This window comes from Xiphias gladius, chromosome 11, assembly GCF_016859285.1.
Source record: "Xiphias gladius isolate SHS-SW01 ecotype Sanya breed wild chromosome 11, ASM1685928v1, whole genome shotgun sequence".
NCBI classification, from domain to species: Eukaryota; Metazoa; Chordata; class Actinopteri; order Istiophoriformes; family Xiphiidae; genus Xiphias; species Xiphias gladius.
In genome coordinates, this window is record NC_053410.1 from 23,658,417 (window position 1) to 23,675,541 (window position 17,125).

At 38.7% G+C, this 17,125-nt stretch overlaps 1 protein-coding gene across 4 annotated transcripts in view; it reads left to right on the forward strand.

Moving 5' to 3' along the window:
- Nucleotides 1–17,125, forward strand: part of smap1 (small ArfGAP 1) — a 117,674-nt gene that overhangs the window by 91,139 nt on the left and 9,410 nt on the right. For all 4 annotated transcript variants that reach the window (XM_040139655.1, XM_040139657.1, XM_040139656.1 and 1 more), the window contains one exon: nucleotides 15,103–15,295. In XM_040139655.1, coding sequence (XP_039995589.1) covers nucleotides 15,103–15,295 — 193 coding nt within the window. The remainder of the gene's footprint in view (nucleotides 1–15,102; nucleotides 15,296–17,125) is intronic.

Sequence of the window (17,125 nt, forward strand, 5' to 3'; positions counted from 1 at the left end):
ACTCCAATCAAGTTCTAGACATAATGTCCAGGGTAACTAAAGCAAAGAGGATGCACCTGACCCCAATGTTGAGTACCACAGCCAAGGGTCTGAATACTTAAATGAATACTGTAAAAGAGAGATTTAAGTTTTTGATTTTTAATAAATTTGCAAACATGCTTAATGATTGTAAATTGATGGGCAATTTTATCAATTTAAAATTAAATCTACAACACAATGAAGTGTGCAAAAAGTGAAAGGGTCTTAATACTTTCTGAAGCCGCTGTATATGGTAAACATCTGAACCGTTTTGATTTTAAAAAAAATACTTTCATAGTGTGTCATAATACTAAGAGTTAGTAACCTAACCATGCAAAATAAGAACAATGGTATTCCTTTATTTCCATGTCTTCTACATGGATTATTAACTGGTGAGAATGATGATTCTTTCTGTTATTGCCTTTTTAAAGTGATTACAAGGTGCTCAATTATAAAGACATCATATTTGTAGCCATCAAATGCAAATTTGAGAATTGTTGACATGGTTCTCATTTTCATAAAAGCCATCTAGAAACATTAAAGTCAACCACAGACAGAGTTTGCAACCAACTCATGGAGTTAATGTAAATTAGCTAGCTAGCGCTGATAAAATCTAGCTGTGACACTTTTCATTTTAGCCAGAAATACTGATGATCAAGGACTGAAACTGAAAAGTTCCTTTTGTCTACTTGGGGTTGAAACCAAGGACCCCATTGTTTCAAATATTACCATGCATTTTGAGTGGTAAATATACAGCCCTTATCATTATAGACTGCATACATGCCAAGCTTGGCAGGCATGGCAGCAGTAGCAATAGTTTCTCTGCTTCCTTACTTCCTACCAATGGAAATTATTCTATGAAGAATAGTTTTCCCCATTAACTGGAAAGTCGACAAGCATTTGATTCCTGTTTGTCCAATTTTAATTTAAAGATCAGGTAACAACATCCCAAAATCAGTCTTTGGAGAATGGCTGCACCCATTATTGAGTTCTAAGATCATTTTTTTTCTCTTTATATGCCTATAGAAGCTTTATGCTATGTTATTCCTGCCTGTATGTCTTCTCTCTCGCCTGTCCTTTCATTTTCTTTCTTCTGTCTGCTGTACTTTACCACATTCTCTCACAAAGATTATTTTCCTTGAATCTAAACATACAGCACTGCTCCTGTTCTTCTCCTCCTGCTCCTTCATACATTCTCTTCCTCCTCTACATTACATTCATTGCTTCTTTTCTTTCACGCCCTTTACTTTCTGTCTTACATCTGTTCTTACCTGGGGCCTCAATAATCAATGTTAGGTATTTACGAACATGGGTAAATCAGACATACTGCACAAGCATTCCCGAGCAAAGAGTGTGATTTATGACTTTGAATTTATGCTTAAATATGCATAAATCCAAATGCAGCCAAGACCATGCTGGTGCGTTGTATAATAAATAGAGAATGCTTTCTTTAAAGACCAGTAAAAAAAAAAAAGAGCAGGAAATGATGAACTGAATAGGCTTTTTTAAAATAAGGCTTATAAAAAGGGACTAGTATACAGAAGTTGAGACAACAAGAACATGTAAACAGATAAAATTGTCCAGACTGGCTTGAAAAGTCAAATTTTCACCTTTTTTACATTACTTTGAGTCGTACAATTTGGATTACATCAATTTGGTCTCATAATGTCTATTAGTAATATAAAAACAAAGGTGGGACTGTGAGTAAAATTGTGATGAAAGATTTTTGATTTCTGAGACCACCTTTTTCCAACACTATACTAATAGACAGGACTAGAATTTCACACCTACCATGAACTGCTTAATACATGCTGTTCTTTGAACCATAATTTCAGAGGCTCTACAGTTCAAATCTTTGTCCTGCAGTGCTGCACAGCGGGCTGTAATTAAAAACATCTCTATATTATTGTCAACTTATTACTGTAAGTGTACGATTATAATAATGGTAGTATAGGAAAAACTGGGAATTACTATTGTTTCCTTCAAATATACCTGGTACTTTCTGATAGATAATGTTGTATTTGCATCTTTCTAACAAAGAACACTATGAGTTACTATCTTGTCTTATTCAGTTGTTCAATTTTAGCATCTTTACAAAATAATATTAATTTTAAGTAAAACATATTACCCAAAAAACAAAGCTGTTGGTACTTTTCTTCAGCTCTGAGTAGTGTCTGCAGGTATGTGTTTCAGGCTGCATAAGGCCCCAACAGCCTTGACTAATAAGAAAGGCCAGTTTATATTTAGCCTGAGAGGACGAAAAAAGCCGGAAAAGCTACATCCTGCACTGCTCGCTCCTGCTTGTCATGCTGTAGAATGAATCTGGTACTGATCACTGAAGTGCCTAAAACTTTTGTATATTACTGTATGTATACTCTATATATATCATTTATCAGTCACAGGGAAGGTATTCCTGAATAAGAAGTATATTCTACTGATAATACTTTAATTAATTCTACAGAAATGAGGTTTTGATGCAGGAACTTTACTTGTAATGGAATGTTTTAAATGCGTTTCCAGGTATTTTTGCTTGAAGAGTATTCAGATGTTTTTACTGAAAGATTTTCTCTTCTATTGCAAGCCAAAATGTTTTTTTTTACTATATGTACAATCTTGATCTGCAGAGTAACCTGAAAGTAAAGCTGTCAAATACAGTAAATATAGTGGAGTAAAAACTTCAATATTTCTCTCTGAAATACAGAGGAGTATATGTATAAAATTACAATAAACTGAAATACTGAAGCAAAGTACAGGATCTTTGTTACTTCGCACCACTGTTCAGCTGATTAAATAATGATCCCTTTCAAATGTGATCTAATGGAGAGCCCTTTGTAGTGTTTTGGGCAAGAACAGACAAGTCATTAGAATAAAAATCATTATTTAGCAATGCAGTGAAGTTGAGCTATCTGTTAAGGCCTGGGACCTAGCCTGCAATTGATTGTTCCATAGTGGCTGTTTGATGACAGAGAGGCTCTGCTTGTATGGTCCTCTGCCTTTGGCCCACTGTTTTGCTTGTAAACTGAAATATTTGAAGTTCAAAATGTACATTTTGTCTCTGCACAGTCCTCTATTCATAAGTTGGAGATCACTGCAGTGCTCACAGCCAGGACTTGTTTATTCTGTAGGTATTCATAATACACCAAGGTTTGAAGAAGGTCTTTAGTCCATCCAAACTTGATCCTTCTTCTCTCTTTCTGAGCCATGTTCAGTCGAACATAGATACCTTCACTGACATTTCCTACATTATTTAAAGAAAAGGTATTTACCTCACAGTATGTGGATAATAACTGCCTCTGCCTTGGTGTGAAGTTCAGCCTGTGAATGCCTCCCTTTGCTTGTTTGTCTGTAACCAACAATTCTTACAAACTACTGGTAGGTGCATGTTCCTGCTTCCTCACCTAAACCCACAGGATTAACAGTAGATGACCCTGTGACCTTTACTGAGGTGCCATCATCAGTCCAAAATTTCCATTGTATCATGAGTTTTTAATTTTGGAACCCTTTCTCGCTCAGATACAAAATTTGCTGTGCAGATTCATGCTTCAAAGAGGAAACACCATGAACCTACCTGTTGTGCCACTGTTTCAACATCAGGCTTTCGATTTTCTGTAACTTTCCTCTATAAGCAGTAAACACATAAAAGGACATACTTTTGTTAGTCAATAAATATCCGTGTACCCTTACGCACACATACTGTATATACAGAGGGCTGAATTTGGAATTCAGCAGGCGGATATTGCTTTACAGCTGTGATTAGCTGAGAAAGAGGAAGCCGGCAGCCTGCTGAGTCTTGCAGCTATTACCCGGCATTGGGGAGTGCTCGCCTATCTGCACATACGTCAATTATAAAAATGCGATTACATCCTTGTAGGAGGGGGAGGATTTGTGTTATCCCCAGCTTTCCTTCTCTCTCTCTCTCTCTCTCTCTCTCTCTCTCTCTCTCTCTCTCTCTCTCTCTCTCTCTCTCTCTCTCTCTCAAGCAAGCACGCGCGCGAGCGAGCACACTTTATTTCTATATTTTGTCCCCTTTGTCTCTCATTCACCCCAGCCTGAGTGAGGAAAATCTAGTTTTCAAATTAGTTTTACCAAGAAAACTCAAAACAATAGCTAGTGTGACGCAATAGATGGATGGAAACAGGGAAGAGTAGGTTGAGATCAGGTTAAGAGAGAAATAAACAAATAAAAGAAGGTGGAGGGTAAGGGCAGGCCACACAGGACATGAAGCATTAAGTCCCACCTGCCCTAAGAGAATGAGTGCGATGGTGCAGACTCACCGGAAGCACTTACTTGAATCACCATCCACAGTCATATTTTTGTTTTCTTCCTAACACTGCTGGATTCACGCAGGAAACCCAGCTTGTGAGTAGTTAGAGACCACGGGCCAGATTTACTATGGCTTTTGTGCCTGTCATGAAGTGATGCATTCCGTCCCAAACACATGTGGTGTATTTATCAAACAGATGCACCAGGTTGGAGTTGCACTTAGTGTGTCATTTGTTGTTGACTGTCAGTTTTGTGAGGAAAATTTGCACTCCTCTGAAAAGGAGGTGTAAACACAGTGCAAATAGAATTTACACGAGCCACAGAAAGATTCTGGTGATGAAAAGAATCTTGCATGGCTTGTATAACTGAAGACTAGATCACCAGATCACAGTGGGTATTTTGTTTCTTCTGAAATTCACCTTTTTTTTCACCTCACAATAAATGTTGTGTTTCCTCTGATCCACAGAGGGAATACTTAGCTTTATATGATGTAGTATCATGTATAATGTAGTAGACTACTGCTGGTTGTGACCACAGCACGAATGAGCGCACCTTCGGCTGTGTCTGGCTCAGGTGTACATCTGTATCATTGCAGCTAGATAGATAATTAGCAGAGCTAGTTAGCCAGTAACTCTCACCTACTGCTGCTGATTCTGAAAGACTGTAGCTGTGATTATGATAGATATTTGATGAATTAGTTGTTATGATTTTGGCTGTGACAGTCCAGTGTCACAGCCAAAATCATTTCATAATGGGTGTAACACTACATGCAGGGGTGGTGTAGTGAGCTGACATGGTTGTGCTGACTGGGCGTTGTATTGAAGCTAATGTGTTACTGAACTCCTGTGGTGCATTAATGAAACATCTGCCATATCTGATAGAAGTGCCGCAGGTTCAAATCTCATGCAGCTTATCGATGCTTTCTTGGCTAATGGTAAACGGAGCAGTAAAGAGTAGTCACAGTACAGCTACTGTAGTCATATCAATAGTGTCATAGATTTAACCATTGATGCAGCCATAGTCTGAGCAATAACCATATACACAGCCACAGCTTCATCCACTAATGCCAGGCAGAACAACTGAAGCTGTGCTCACAGTCAGTGGGTGTGTTCACAGTCAGTATCGGAGCTCGGAATTTTGAAAGGAGGAATGAGCAATAAATCCATCATATAAAGTGTCACATCATCTCTTCTTTCTCTATTATCCACAGAGAATTTCCCTTAATCAGGTGCTGAATACAGACAGATTGCATCAATGAAAATTACAGTGCACATTTGCACAATTTCATTTTCTCAGTAAATCTAGCCTTGGTCATGTCTTCAAAAGGCAAATGATTATTATCAGCCTTTTCATGCCCTATTGTATACCGCATTTCATCAAATGTTACAGATATATGCTCATAGTTGTCAGTTTCAGTAGTTTTTGGTCTTCAAACAACTAGTACTAGATGTTTAACAAATCAGAATGGTCCTCTAGCTGTAATTGTCCCTATTACTTGGACTTTTACGATAAAAGACTGGCATTACAACACTTTCTCCAGTTGTTCATAATGATATTTGAGGAGCATTAATAAAGCAGTTAGGTAATAAAATTGTTCTACTGAGTGCTCAAAAGCCAAAATTGCAGCCAATTTCAAAGTTCTTAAGTGGGCAGCGCAATGAATGGTGGCGAGATTTTCATTTTCATCTAAAGCAGGACCAGTAGACATGAAGTCAGCACACCATTTGAAGACGAGTATAACAAGGGAATATCTTTTTTTATACAGAACACCATCTGCATCCAACATATAGTACAAATCCATCTGATCAAAGAGCGCCCTTCTCAAGACAGATCACAATCAGATGATGAATAGCAGACCACTTAAAACTGAGCAAGTCTGATCCTAAAGCATGCCCAAACAAAGTTTTAAGAAATCCCTGTTGAAGGTGGAAAGAGAACTTTTACCACCAAAACACATGAGGTTGCAACAGTGCATAAAACTGACAGTACAGTCAACCTTTATGGTGGAAATACAGTATTGTGAGAGTGGGTAGAGTCTGGTCCATAAGTATTTGGAGAGTGACACATTTCTCGTTATTTTGCCTCTGTACATCACATCGATTGATTCGAAACAAAGCCATCAAGATGTGATTGAAGTGTACACTTTCAGCTTTAATTCAAGCGGTTTAACAAAAATATCACATTAACCTTTAGGAATTACAGCCATTTTTATACATAATCCCTAATTTTCAAAGGCTTTAATTGGACGATTGGCTGACAATCAGTTTCATGGTGAGGTGTGGCCATGAAACAGACAGATAGATAGACAGATATCAGAAAAATTAGGAGTAGCCAAAACAACAATTTGGTGCATTCTTAGAAAGAGGGAATGCACTGGCGAGCTCCGCAGCACCAAAAGGCCTGGAAGACCACAAGAGACCTTGGTGGAAAAAAAACCCCTTCACAACATCTAGACAGGTCAAGATACACTCTCGAGGAGGCTTCATGAATAAAAAATACAAAGGCCAGAAAACATCTAAAAAAACCTGCCCAGTTCTGGAACAGGATTCTTTGGACGAATTACCAAGATTAACTTGTACCAGAGTGATGGTAAGAGAAAAGTATGGAGAAGGAAAGGAAAGGCTCATGATCCAAGCCACAACATCATATGTCAAACCTGGTGGATGTAAGGTTATGGCATGGGCATGTATGGCTGCCAATGGAACTAGGTCATTGGTGTTTATTGATGATATGACTGCTGATAGTAAGTAGTAGGATGAATTCTGAAGTGTATAGGGCTATACTATCTGCTCAGATTTGGCCAAATGCTGCTAAACTGATAGGATGGTGCTTCACAGTACAGATGGATAATGACCAAAAACAGACTGCGAAAGAAACCCAAGAGCTTCTCAAGGCAAAGAGATGGAATATTCTTCAATGGCCAAGTCACTCACCTGACCTCAAGCCAACTGAGCATTCCTTTCACTTCCTGAGGACAAAACTCAGGTTAGCAACTGAAGGCGGCTGCAGTAAAGGCCTGGCAAGTTATCTCAAAGGAGGAAACTCAGTATTTGGTGATGTCCTTGGGTTCCAGACTTCAGGCAATCATGGACTGCAAAGGATTTTCATCCAAGCGTTAAAACTAATCCTTATATTTATAATTATGTTGGTTTGTTCAATTAATTTTGAGCCTCTGAAAATGTGGGCCCATGTATTCAATTGGCTGTAATTCCTAAGCAGTTAATGGAATATTTTTGTTATTATGGATCTAAGCTGTACAAAATCTTGAGTTTTAGTGAAGGACAAACAATCGTAATTGGCATGCCTTTCAGTCCAGTCAACAAAACTCAGTGCCACTAAAGTCAACTTTCCTAGTGTATTTTTGTGAAATTTACATGGAAAAGAAAAAACATTAGAGACCAACATCTAGCAAGTTCCCCCATGCTGAGAATGGCCTCTGTTGTATTGATGGACATAAAGTAGAAAGTACAGGCTTTTGTGCAAGTGTGTTGTGTTTAGGTTTGAGGACTAAGCAGGATGAAAGAGAGAGGTGGAAAAAGGGAACAAGAAATGACTGGGAGAGGGTTGAGAGTATAAAGGGAGGATGATTGGAGAAAGGATTGAAGGGGTAGAGGGAGAGTGAAGAATAAAAAAGAAGGAAATTCAGTTGATTGCTGAAGAAGGGATGTTGTGAGAGGGGGAAGATAGAGAGATGAATGAATTTCATTGAGAGCAGAAGAAAAAGGTTGAGGGAGGTAGAGAGGGATGAGGTAATGAACTGTTTACCAGCGATTGATTTCTTACTTTTTGTCCTTCCTTTCATTTTTTGTTTTGTTTCTTCCTTCTGTCCTCTTCCTCTCCGGCACACTCCTTCTCGAATTCTGACTTCCAAGCTTTGCTTTTGTTTTCAGTAAATCAGCACAAATCCTTCAGCACACACACAGCCCAGTTTGGTTTTAAAGCCACAGATGGTCTATCAGAGGGGAGTGTATGAGTATTTCGAGCAGTGATGCAAAACCGTAGGGAGACTTAGTCTTGTGTGTGTGTGTGTGTGTGTGTGTGTGTGTGTGTGTGTGTGTGTGTGTGTGTGTGTGTTTGGCTGTAGAGGTCTATGTATAACGACAGTGAGGAAAAGGCTGTCAGAGTGGTAATTCAGAGCTCTGTCTGCAACCATCAACAAGGACATTGGGTGAGAAGAATGGAGCCTTGTTGAAAAGGCTTTCTATTACACAATGTGCTGCTAGGAGCCCAGCAACACATCACACACTATGTGGATGGTGTGTGTACGTCTGTGTCTGTGTTGCATGGTATTAATATTAGTTTGACTGAGAAAGTAAAAGAACAGGATAGATGCACATTTAACAAACTGTGCTTAAATTTCTCTTGCTTCACAAGTGAAGTTAGGTTATGTGTGCATTTTATATTGTGTGCCACCCTTTTAGCTTTGGCAAAAAATCTCCCAGATTGCTTCACTTCAGTTGCATTCTTTGAGTGCAACTGGAGCTAATACTGCTTTAGTGTTTGGCAATCACAGATAGAGGAAGGAGTGAAAGCCTGATGGAAAAGAGTTAGTCTTTATATCTGCATTTATGCCAAAAGAAGCCTTAATTTTAAGAACCACATTAGGGGTAGACCAATATGTTTTTTTCCAGGGCCAATACCGATACTGATTATCAGTAATCAAGGAGACCAATAACCAATATCTGGAACCAATATATATTTGCAGTAAAAATGAAATTCTTGTGGTCAAAATTAAGAATAACAAAAACCTCCAACATAAAACTACTGCTACATAAAGTCTATAGACAGCTGCTGTGCTGTCCAGGTTTTTCTATTATTTTGTACACCCCATCAATGAGGGTAGGTTGAATGACAGAAACACCTCTCCGTATAATGGAACACAGCTTAACAGCACAATACATCCTCCAAAATAATCATGCAGCTGAATCAACAACTCTCAAAAACAATTTGAATGAAAACTGAACATTAAACCCTTCATGAAAGGAGGATTTATTGCAGGACTGTTGTATTAAACTGCATTAGCGCATTAGGTGTACCTAATAAACTGCAAAATTAGTGTATATTTGTAATTATCAGTTGTATGAACAGGCTGCAAAGTGCCTGACTGGAATTTATTGGTTGCTTTTTTACCCGGGAAAAATAACAATGCATATATGCCTGGTAGCATAAAGATGTTCTTTAATTTAATAGTTTTATCATACATTATTATTATCGCCATAGAACACCCCCACCACCACCACCACCATTTAGTCAGAGTAATAGTAACGTGTAGCCGTGTAGTAACGTGTATTTTACTTCTACTGGAGTTACATTTTGTTTAATTACCCACAGTACATTTAAACTTAAACTAGTTATGCTCAAGCACTCATAGCTCTCTACTTTTAGCAACTTTTGGGCTAATCCCCCAGTTGTTTACACACTATTCACATCTGCTAGTTACTTTATTTTAGCAGTTAGCGATGGCTTCTCTCTCTCTCTCTCTCTCTCTCTCACTCTGCTGCTCTCTCTTGCTTGGTGTTGCTTGGACCAAGAAATGAACTTTTTCATAAGATTGTGATGTTTATTGCAACTTCGACAATATCTGCTACCTCACAGTACTGGTTGAAATTATTGGCACCCCTGAACTTTAAGTATGGAATTTAGAATATCTCCAGAAATAAATGCAAACTAACCAATTTTGTATTATCAAAATGTTTTAATCAAATGTCCAAGGTTACCGAACAAATAAAAATAAAGGTAACACAAACACAAAATGTATCCCAGACACAATTATTGGCACCCTTCACTAATATTTGACAATGACAGCCTGTAAATGTTTCTAGTAGCCATCTCGAAGCTTCTTGCACCTGTCCGGTGGTAGTCTCTGCTACTCCTCCATTGCTGGTGTCAGCCCGAGGCTCTTTAGATGTCTTGGGACCTGTAATAGGTGTTACTAGTAACATTAAAGATGGCTCAGTTCTAGCAATGCAGAGCAGTTAATCATGAGATTAGAGCCACCTGATTACAGCTCTGTGAGGCTGTAATCAGCCACAGCAGTGTTTGCATGCTAACATCAGCATGTTAACATGCTCATAATGACAATGTTAACATGCAGGTATGTCTAGCAGGTATAATATTTACCATGGTCACCGTGTTGGTTTAGCGTGTTAGCATGCTAACATTTGCTAATTAGCACTAAACATGAAGAACAGCTTACACCCATGGGAATGTCATTAATTTTGCAGGTCTTCGGTCATAAGCCAAAGTACTGGGCAAATTAAATTTTGACCCAATAATAGTGCTAGATGAAAAATCAGGGGTTCACCAAATACAATCCATCTAATATTTGTTGAGACATTTCAATTTGGACCACAGTGGTGGAATGACTGGCATTGCCATTCCTAGATTCATAGGCTAGTATGATTAAAAATATGGTAAGTATAGTGATCAGCAGTTTTAAAGGATAATTCTGGTTTATTACAGTTCATGTCATATTTTTGTTGTTACTGTGTTTCGAGATCTCTGCAATTGTTTTGGCGAGTACAGTTTTATCATAACTGATATAAATGATGGCCAAAAATAAGAAGATAAGACCAAAGTTGTATTAAACCGGCTTTCTCCTGTAATTTACAGTGTAGCAAATTAGCAAAAAGGGAATCACTTATTTTACTGTTTTACACTTTAAATCTTGTCCATACATAATTAAACTTGCCCCTCCTCCGAGCAGTTTCCGCCAGTGAACATCTCACTTGCTCCACATGTTGCTGCTCCCGCCCTAAATTATCCTGGATGATGGTCTTATCACACAGTTCAGAGCCAACAGACCCTGTCTGAGTCACACCGTCCATTCTACAAACAGTCTTGAAGAAGGAAGCTGAAAGGCTGGTGATTACTGCAGTTTGGAGGATTTGAAGCCTGTTAAATGTATTTTTCAACTTTGGGAACAAGCTTAGCAGCAAATAGGCTTAGCTCCTTGATTGAGTCATGTTATATAGCTGGCTGAAATCAGACGGATCAGCTGAGGACAGTTTGCTGCCTGTTGTCACCTTCTTTTCACTACTCTATTCAGGAGCAAGTATAATGCTAAGGTGCTGCAGCTATTAATAGGAAGCTGCATCCTGCCTCCGACAACACCTGACTCACCTTAACTAGCGTCACTTGAGAGAAAATGGACCCTGTGTGTGTGCGTGCATGTGTGTGTCTTGGCATGAATAGCCATCCATCTTTTCTCCTCAGCTATGTTTATTCCTTCATTCACCTCTGTCTCCTTTCTTCTCAACTTGTCCTTGTCCTCCCTTTTTAATTTTCCTCTCCTCCCTGCTCATTCTCTCTCTCTCTCCTTTCTGTCTCAGCCTTTCATCATTCTCTCCTTCCTCTTTTGTACTTCTCCTATCTTTCCCCACCTTCCTTTCCTCCTCTTCCTTCTTCAGCCTTGCCACCTCCGTCCTTTCCCTTTTTTCCCTTTTTTCTCCCTTTCTTGCTTTCTGTGTCCCTCCCATTCTTCTTGATCAATCCCTTTTTCTTTTCTCCACCCTTCCTCTGTTTCTACCTTTGCCCTCCCCCTCTCATCCTTCCTTCCCTCCTCCAGTCAAAGGAAGTCAGCAGAGAGAGACAGAGGGGAGCAGCACTGCCTGCTAAGCAGTTGAGCACAACACACTGGCAAAGACTTGTGTGTGTTTGTGATTGTGTCTGTGTGTGTATGTGTATAACCACATGTGTGTGTATAGGCTTGTACATTTGAGTATTAAGTTTGTGCTAGGGGAACGTATAATTTGTGTGTATACGTGCGTGGGTGAAGTGTACTCATGAAATTTAATTCAAAGTGTTTATTCATTAGATTGTGTGTGTGTGTGTGTGTGTGTGTGTGTGTGTGTGTGTGTGTGTGTGTGTGTGTGTGTGTGTGTGTGTGTGTGTGTGTGTGTGTGTGTGTGTGTGTGTGTGTGTGTGTGTTTTGCAGGAGCCACTGGCTCCTTATCTTATTCATGATGTCCAGCTGACTATGGCGTTCCCCTTCTCCCAATTCTCTGTTCCCTCACACACACACATGCACACACACTCAAGTACACTTGTATAGAGCTTTTCAGCAGGTGTTACTTTTTGTCAGCTCCATCCATTAGGCATAATGGATGTGTGTGTGAAAGGTTTAAAAAAAATGAAAATGTGTATGTGATCAAGACAGTGTGCGTGTGTTCTGTCTGCAACAGTTCATGTCTACCCTTCTTTGCAGCAGCCTAATTAATGTCATCTGTCTCACTTATAGTGACAATGCTTCTCCTCTATTGTCTCCTCCATTCTTTTCTCCCCTTTTCCTGTCCTTTATTCAACTCTCGTTCTTCTCCCATTTATTTTTATCTTGTCTCTTCCCCTTTTCTCTCCTGTTTCCCTGTCTTGTCTCGTCTTTTCCCACCCTGATTTATACAGTATGTATCAGTGAATATATTCTCAGTCTTTCTTCACATTTTTTGTTACTTGTATAGACCATACACCAATATGATGAGCAAAAACACAGAAAAAATGTCAAATTTTGCTAATAAATTTTTGTGAAACTCTAAATGAGAAGTGAAAGAGAAAGACAAAGAATTCTAAGAATTACATATTAAAAAACAGAAAGTCCTTTAGGGATAAGGGTAGGTAATTTACCCCAATACCACACTGGTATTATTGGCACTGAATTTCTGGTTAGATTTGTAATGCTGTTTGCTAATTCTTTGTTTAGACAGTTCCAGATTTCAATCAAAATTTTGCCAACTTTACACTGTTTTATTTAGCCAAATTTTTTTTGATTGGCTACTTGTGTATAGGCAATTTATAACATTTAAGACGTTTTGCATTTTTGTAAAATAAAGGATTTTGTAGAAAAACATGTTTATACTGTAAATCTTGGTACTCAGATAATTGCCAACAATTCTTACTGCCTATTACTGCTTTTACTTTGCTATATTTTCTCACTAATTAATCAAATTTCTACTTTGTCGTTCATTCGATCACTATGTCAATGACACTCAACACATACCTGCAGATTAAAAGCCTACTAGGAATGGGAGGGAGTATGCCCTTAAAAGAATGGCAAAGTAGATGTTATGAATTCATTGATAGGTGAGAACGGTATTTACTTTAAATAGTGACACTTACAGCAGCAGTGTGTTGTATATGACATTACTGCTGTACTGATGGAATTAGTGCTGTGGAAATGTACATGATGCTAAATTTATCAAGAAAAGACAAACACTGAGGATCTGTTGAGTTTGCATCAACAACAAACAAAGTAAAAAATAGAGTGAATTAAATAAGGGCAGGTCAGAAAGCAGGTTAATTTCTTTCTAAAATATGATATACCCAGCCAATTTTTTGCGAATTTTTGGTAAAAATAAAAAAAAATATAGTTTTGGTATCCAAAACTGAGGTACTGGCATTAGTATCAACTAGGGCTGGGCGATATAGACCAAAAGTCATATCTCGGTATTTTTAGGCTTAGTGGCGATTCATTTCCTCTCCTGCTTAACAAAGCTGTGCAAAAAACATAAAATATTTTAAATATGAACCATCTCCAAATAATTGAACCATTGTTTTTGTTCATTAGGTTTGTGCACAGATGAAGGGGGAGAATGGGGGCAGGGTTGCGAGGAGAGTGAGAGAGAGGAGAGATGCAAACACTGGCACGGCTTTAGGGAAGAAATGGGTTATGTAACACAACATCGAACTATATTGATATAAACTATATTGTCTCATTCTATATCTCGTTTGAAAATATATTGATATACCTTAACAAGTCGATATACCGCGTAGCCCTAGTATCAACCAGCTAACTACTACTGGTAGGGATGTCCCGATCAAGTTTTGGCCCCGATCTGAGTCATTTGATATTGATATCTGGTGATACCAAGTCTGATCCAATACTTATATTTGTATAATTTAAATCGATGAAAGGCCTGTATCTGACACATTGAAATAAAACAGCTGTAGACTACTTAATCTCACACACTTTATTTTTTATGAGCTTTTTGATCAATTTAATATAATCAATATAATCCCGATCGGTACTGAAGGTCATGGCTCAAAAAGAGAAAGTTTATAAGCTTAAGTTATTGATATGATATGAATGAAAGTTCAGTTGGGATAATTCCAGCCCTGAAAGTGACATGACGCAATCCACTAGAAAGATGTCTCTCTCTGTTTGATTTGTTGAAACTAAAGAAACACTCTGCACTCGTGTTTCTACAGTGGCATTACAGAGTGGAGGATCTTCTCCCACAAACTATCCTTGTAAAAGACTGACTTTGAGTTGACTTAGAGAGATCACAAACCAACAAAGGCCATGTTTAATTAAGGCCTGTCATCAGGTTACTGACTTCTGTTATTTTTGTTTTCTACACTGCTACATTCTAAGTTGCAAAAGATTATTAGCATCGGAGCTCAGTGAATCTGTGTATTTTTCCAGCCTCAGTGTCTGAACTCAGAGTCACTCACTGCTGCGCCCAAATAATTCACACACACTGAATTTCACTGGCTTTACCCAGCAGGATGCCACAACACAAGCAGGCTGAGGTGGACAGAACACAGCAGAGTACATTAGTGGAAGGATCGGATTTTGATCGCTGTTATTTTATCTGATGCCGATCCATTAAAATGTGCCAGGATCTATTCCGATACCAATCCTTAGGATCGGCTCAGGACAAGTTTTACTACTGGCATATCTAACCCTACCCTGCATTATATAAGAGTGGACATGCACAAGTTGACAGAATCTAAGTAATGTATACATTAAAAATATGTTTGTATGAAATCATTAATATGTTATGATATTTCTCCTCATCCCACTCCCCCTGTCTGTCTCCCTCACAGTCTAGTTCCAGTACATCACCTCCGCAGGTGGACCCCTCCACCTCCTCCTCTGCCTCCTCCTCGACCTCCACCACTACCACCACGAAGGCGGAGGAGAAGAAGCTTTTATCTAAAGACTCCATTCTGTCTCTCTATGCCAGCAGCTCAGTGGGCAGTCAGCCGCAGAGCCAGCAACAGCCTGCTCCAGGACAAGGTAACACACACACCTTACACAGCATTTTTATTAACCCTATGTTATCCAGGTTAAGTCAGCAGAGCTTGATCGTCCCTACCAGCAACTCCACATACCCACGTCTTGAAACTCAAGCAAACGTGTTCATAGTGAGGTCAATTCCTAAATTTAATTTGAGCTCTGCAACATTTACTAAGAGAACAATCTGTTCAACTACAGGTTCTAACCCCAAAGTGCAAAAGTAACCTTTTGAACTTCTACTCTTGGCATCTGACTTCTCAACCAAAGCTGTTACAATTTACAGCTGTAGTATTTAACAAACCACACTGGGTATCATCATGCCTAACAATATATCAGTCTGTTTTACACTGATTCGCAGCCTCTCATCTCCTTTAAGTGGCATCAAAAATGGTCAATCTTCATTTTGTCTTGTCTCATTGCACCTGCAATGCAACCCTTTGCTGAGACCTGCTATATAGCAACTAGCCTTATCTTGATAGCGAGTAGTCTGCAGACTAAATGTGTAGCAAACATTAAAGCTGCGCTAATCAATATTTTCATATTAAACATTGAAACAATGGCTATATAAAATGTGTCACTGAATAATGAATCATCATGATCATCATCATCATATCATATGAATCATGATAAAAGTATCATCATCTTACTCTCAGCTCTACAGTGCATTTTGGCTTCTTTAAGCTTATTGTTTTGGTTTTATTGGCAGCTCTAAAGTTAAATATTAGCTGGTGAACATAGTTTAGTGTAGGAATTAGAGTCGAATACAGAGCTAAAAGGAGAGTAAATATTGAACTTACTTTTGTTGAGTGTCCAGAGACAAAAAACCTGAAAAGGAAAATTCCATCTAACCACAACTTTGCAGACACAACCAGAAAGGAAATGTAGAAGACTAGGTCCCAATTTTTTTGGCTTGGGCCCCAACCTTCTTGGAAAAATAAAGCAATGTCTACGAGCGGCCCCCATTGTCACAGATTGCATTATGTTTATGAGTTGTTAGGAGGTAAACCAGAGGGATTTTCCCTTCCCATGTTGATTAGTTTGAATAAATTATAATTTTTATGTTATTAGGTAATAGATAAAACTGTTTTTTTTCCAAAAACAAAGACTCGAGAAAAATCTGAATAAACATAGTTTGTATAGAAGGTATACAGTATGTTTTTCTTCTTTCCTATCCCTGGAATCATCTAGTGATACTTCAGATTTACCTTATGACCTCTTTGGGGCCAATTATGGGGATGACATGTCATTTCAATGTAAAATATATATAGTGTCTCATAAGTGGGGAAAAATATGCAGTATACTGTATAAGCACAAGAGCGCACACTCAGACATAGGTGTTTGTACACAAACAGAGACACACACCCACACACTTTCACAGACACACAGGAGAGGAAAGAAACATCATAAAGATGGAGGAGAGTGAGGCAGATGAAAGGTCAGTGTGCTGAAAAGCAGGCAGGCCCACTCCACGCTGCATTTAGTCCCAGTGTCTGCAGAATCACACTCATCTCACAGTTGTTATGAGTAAAGATAGAACTGCCAAGACTGTCAATGTGTGTTTATGTGTGCATGTAGGCGGATGTTAAAACATACGCATACATCAACCTGAGCATGTTTGGAGTGTGTGGGAAAGCATTAGTATTACATGTTTTCTGAATGGTGGATAACAGCAAGCACATGTGCATATTGATTATATTTCTGCATGATAAAAGTGATGTGTACAGAGGATTGGGAATGGAAATCGGAATGAAGGGCTTTCTGCTGCTTTATTGTCCTTTCTGAATCAAAATAAATGCTGATGGAGATCAAAGCCAAAAGGATCTTGCCAGG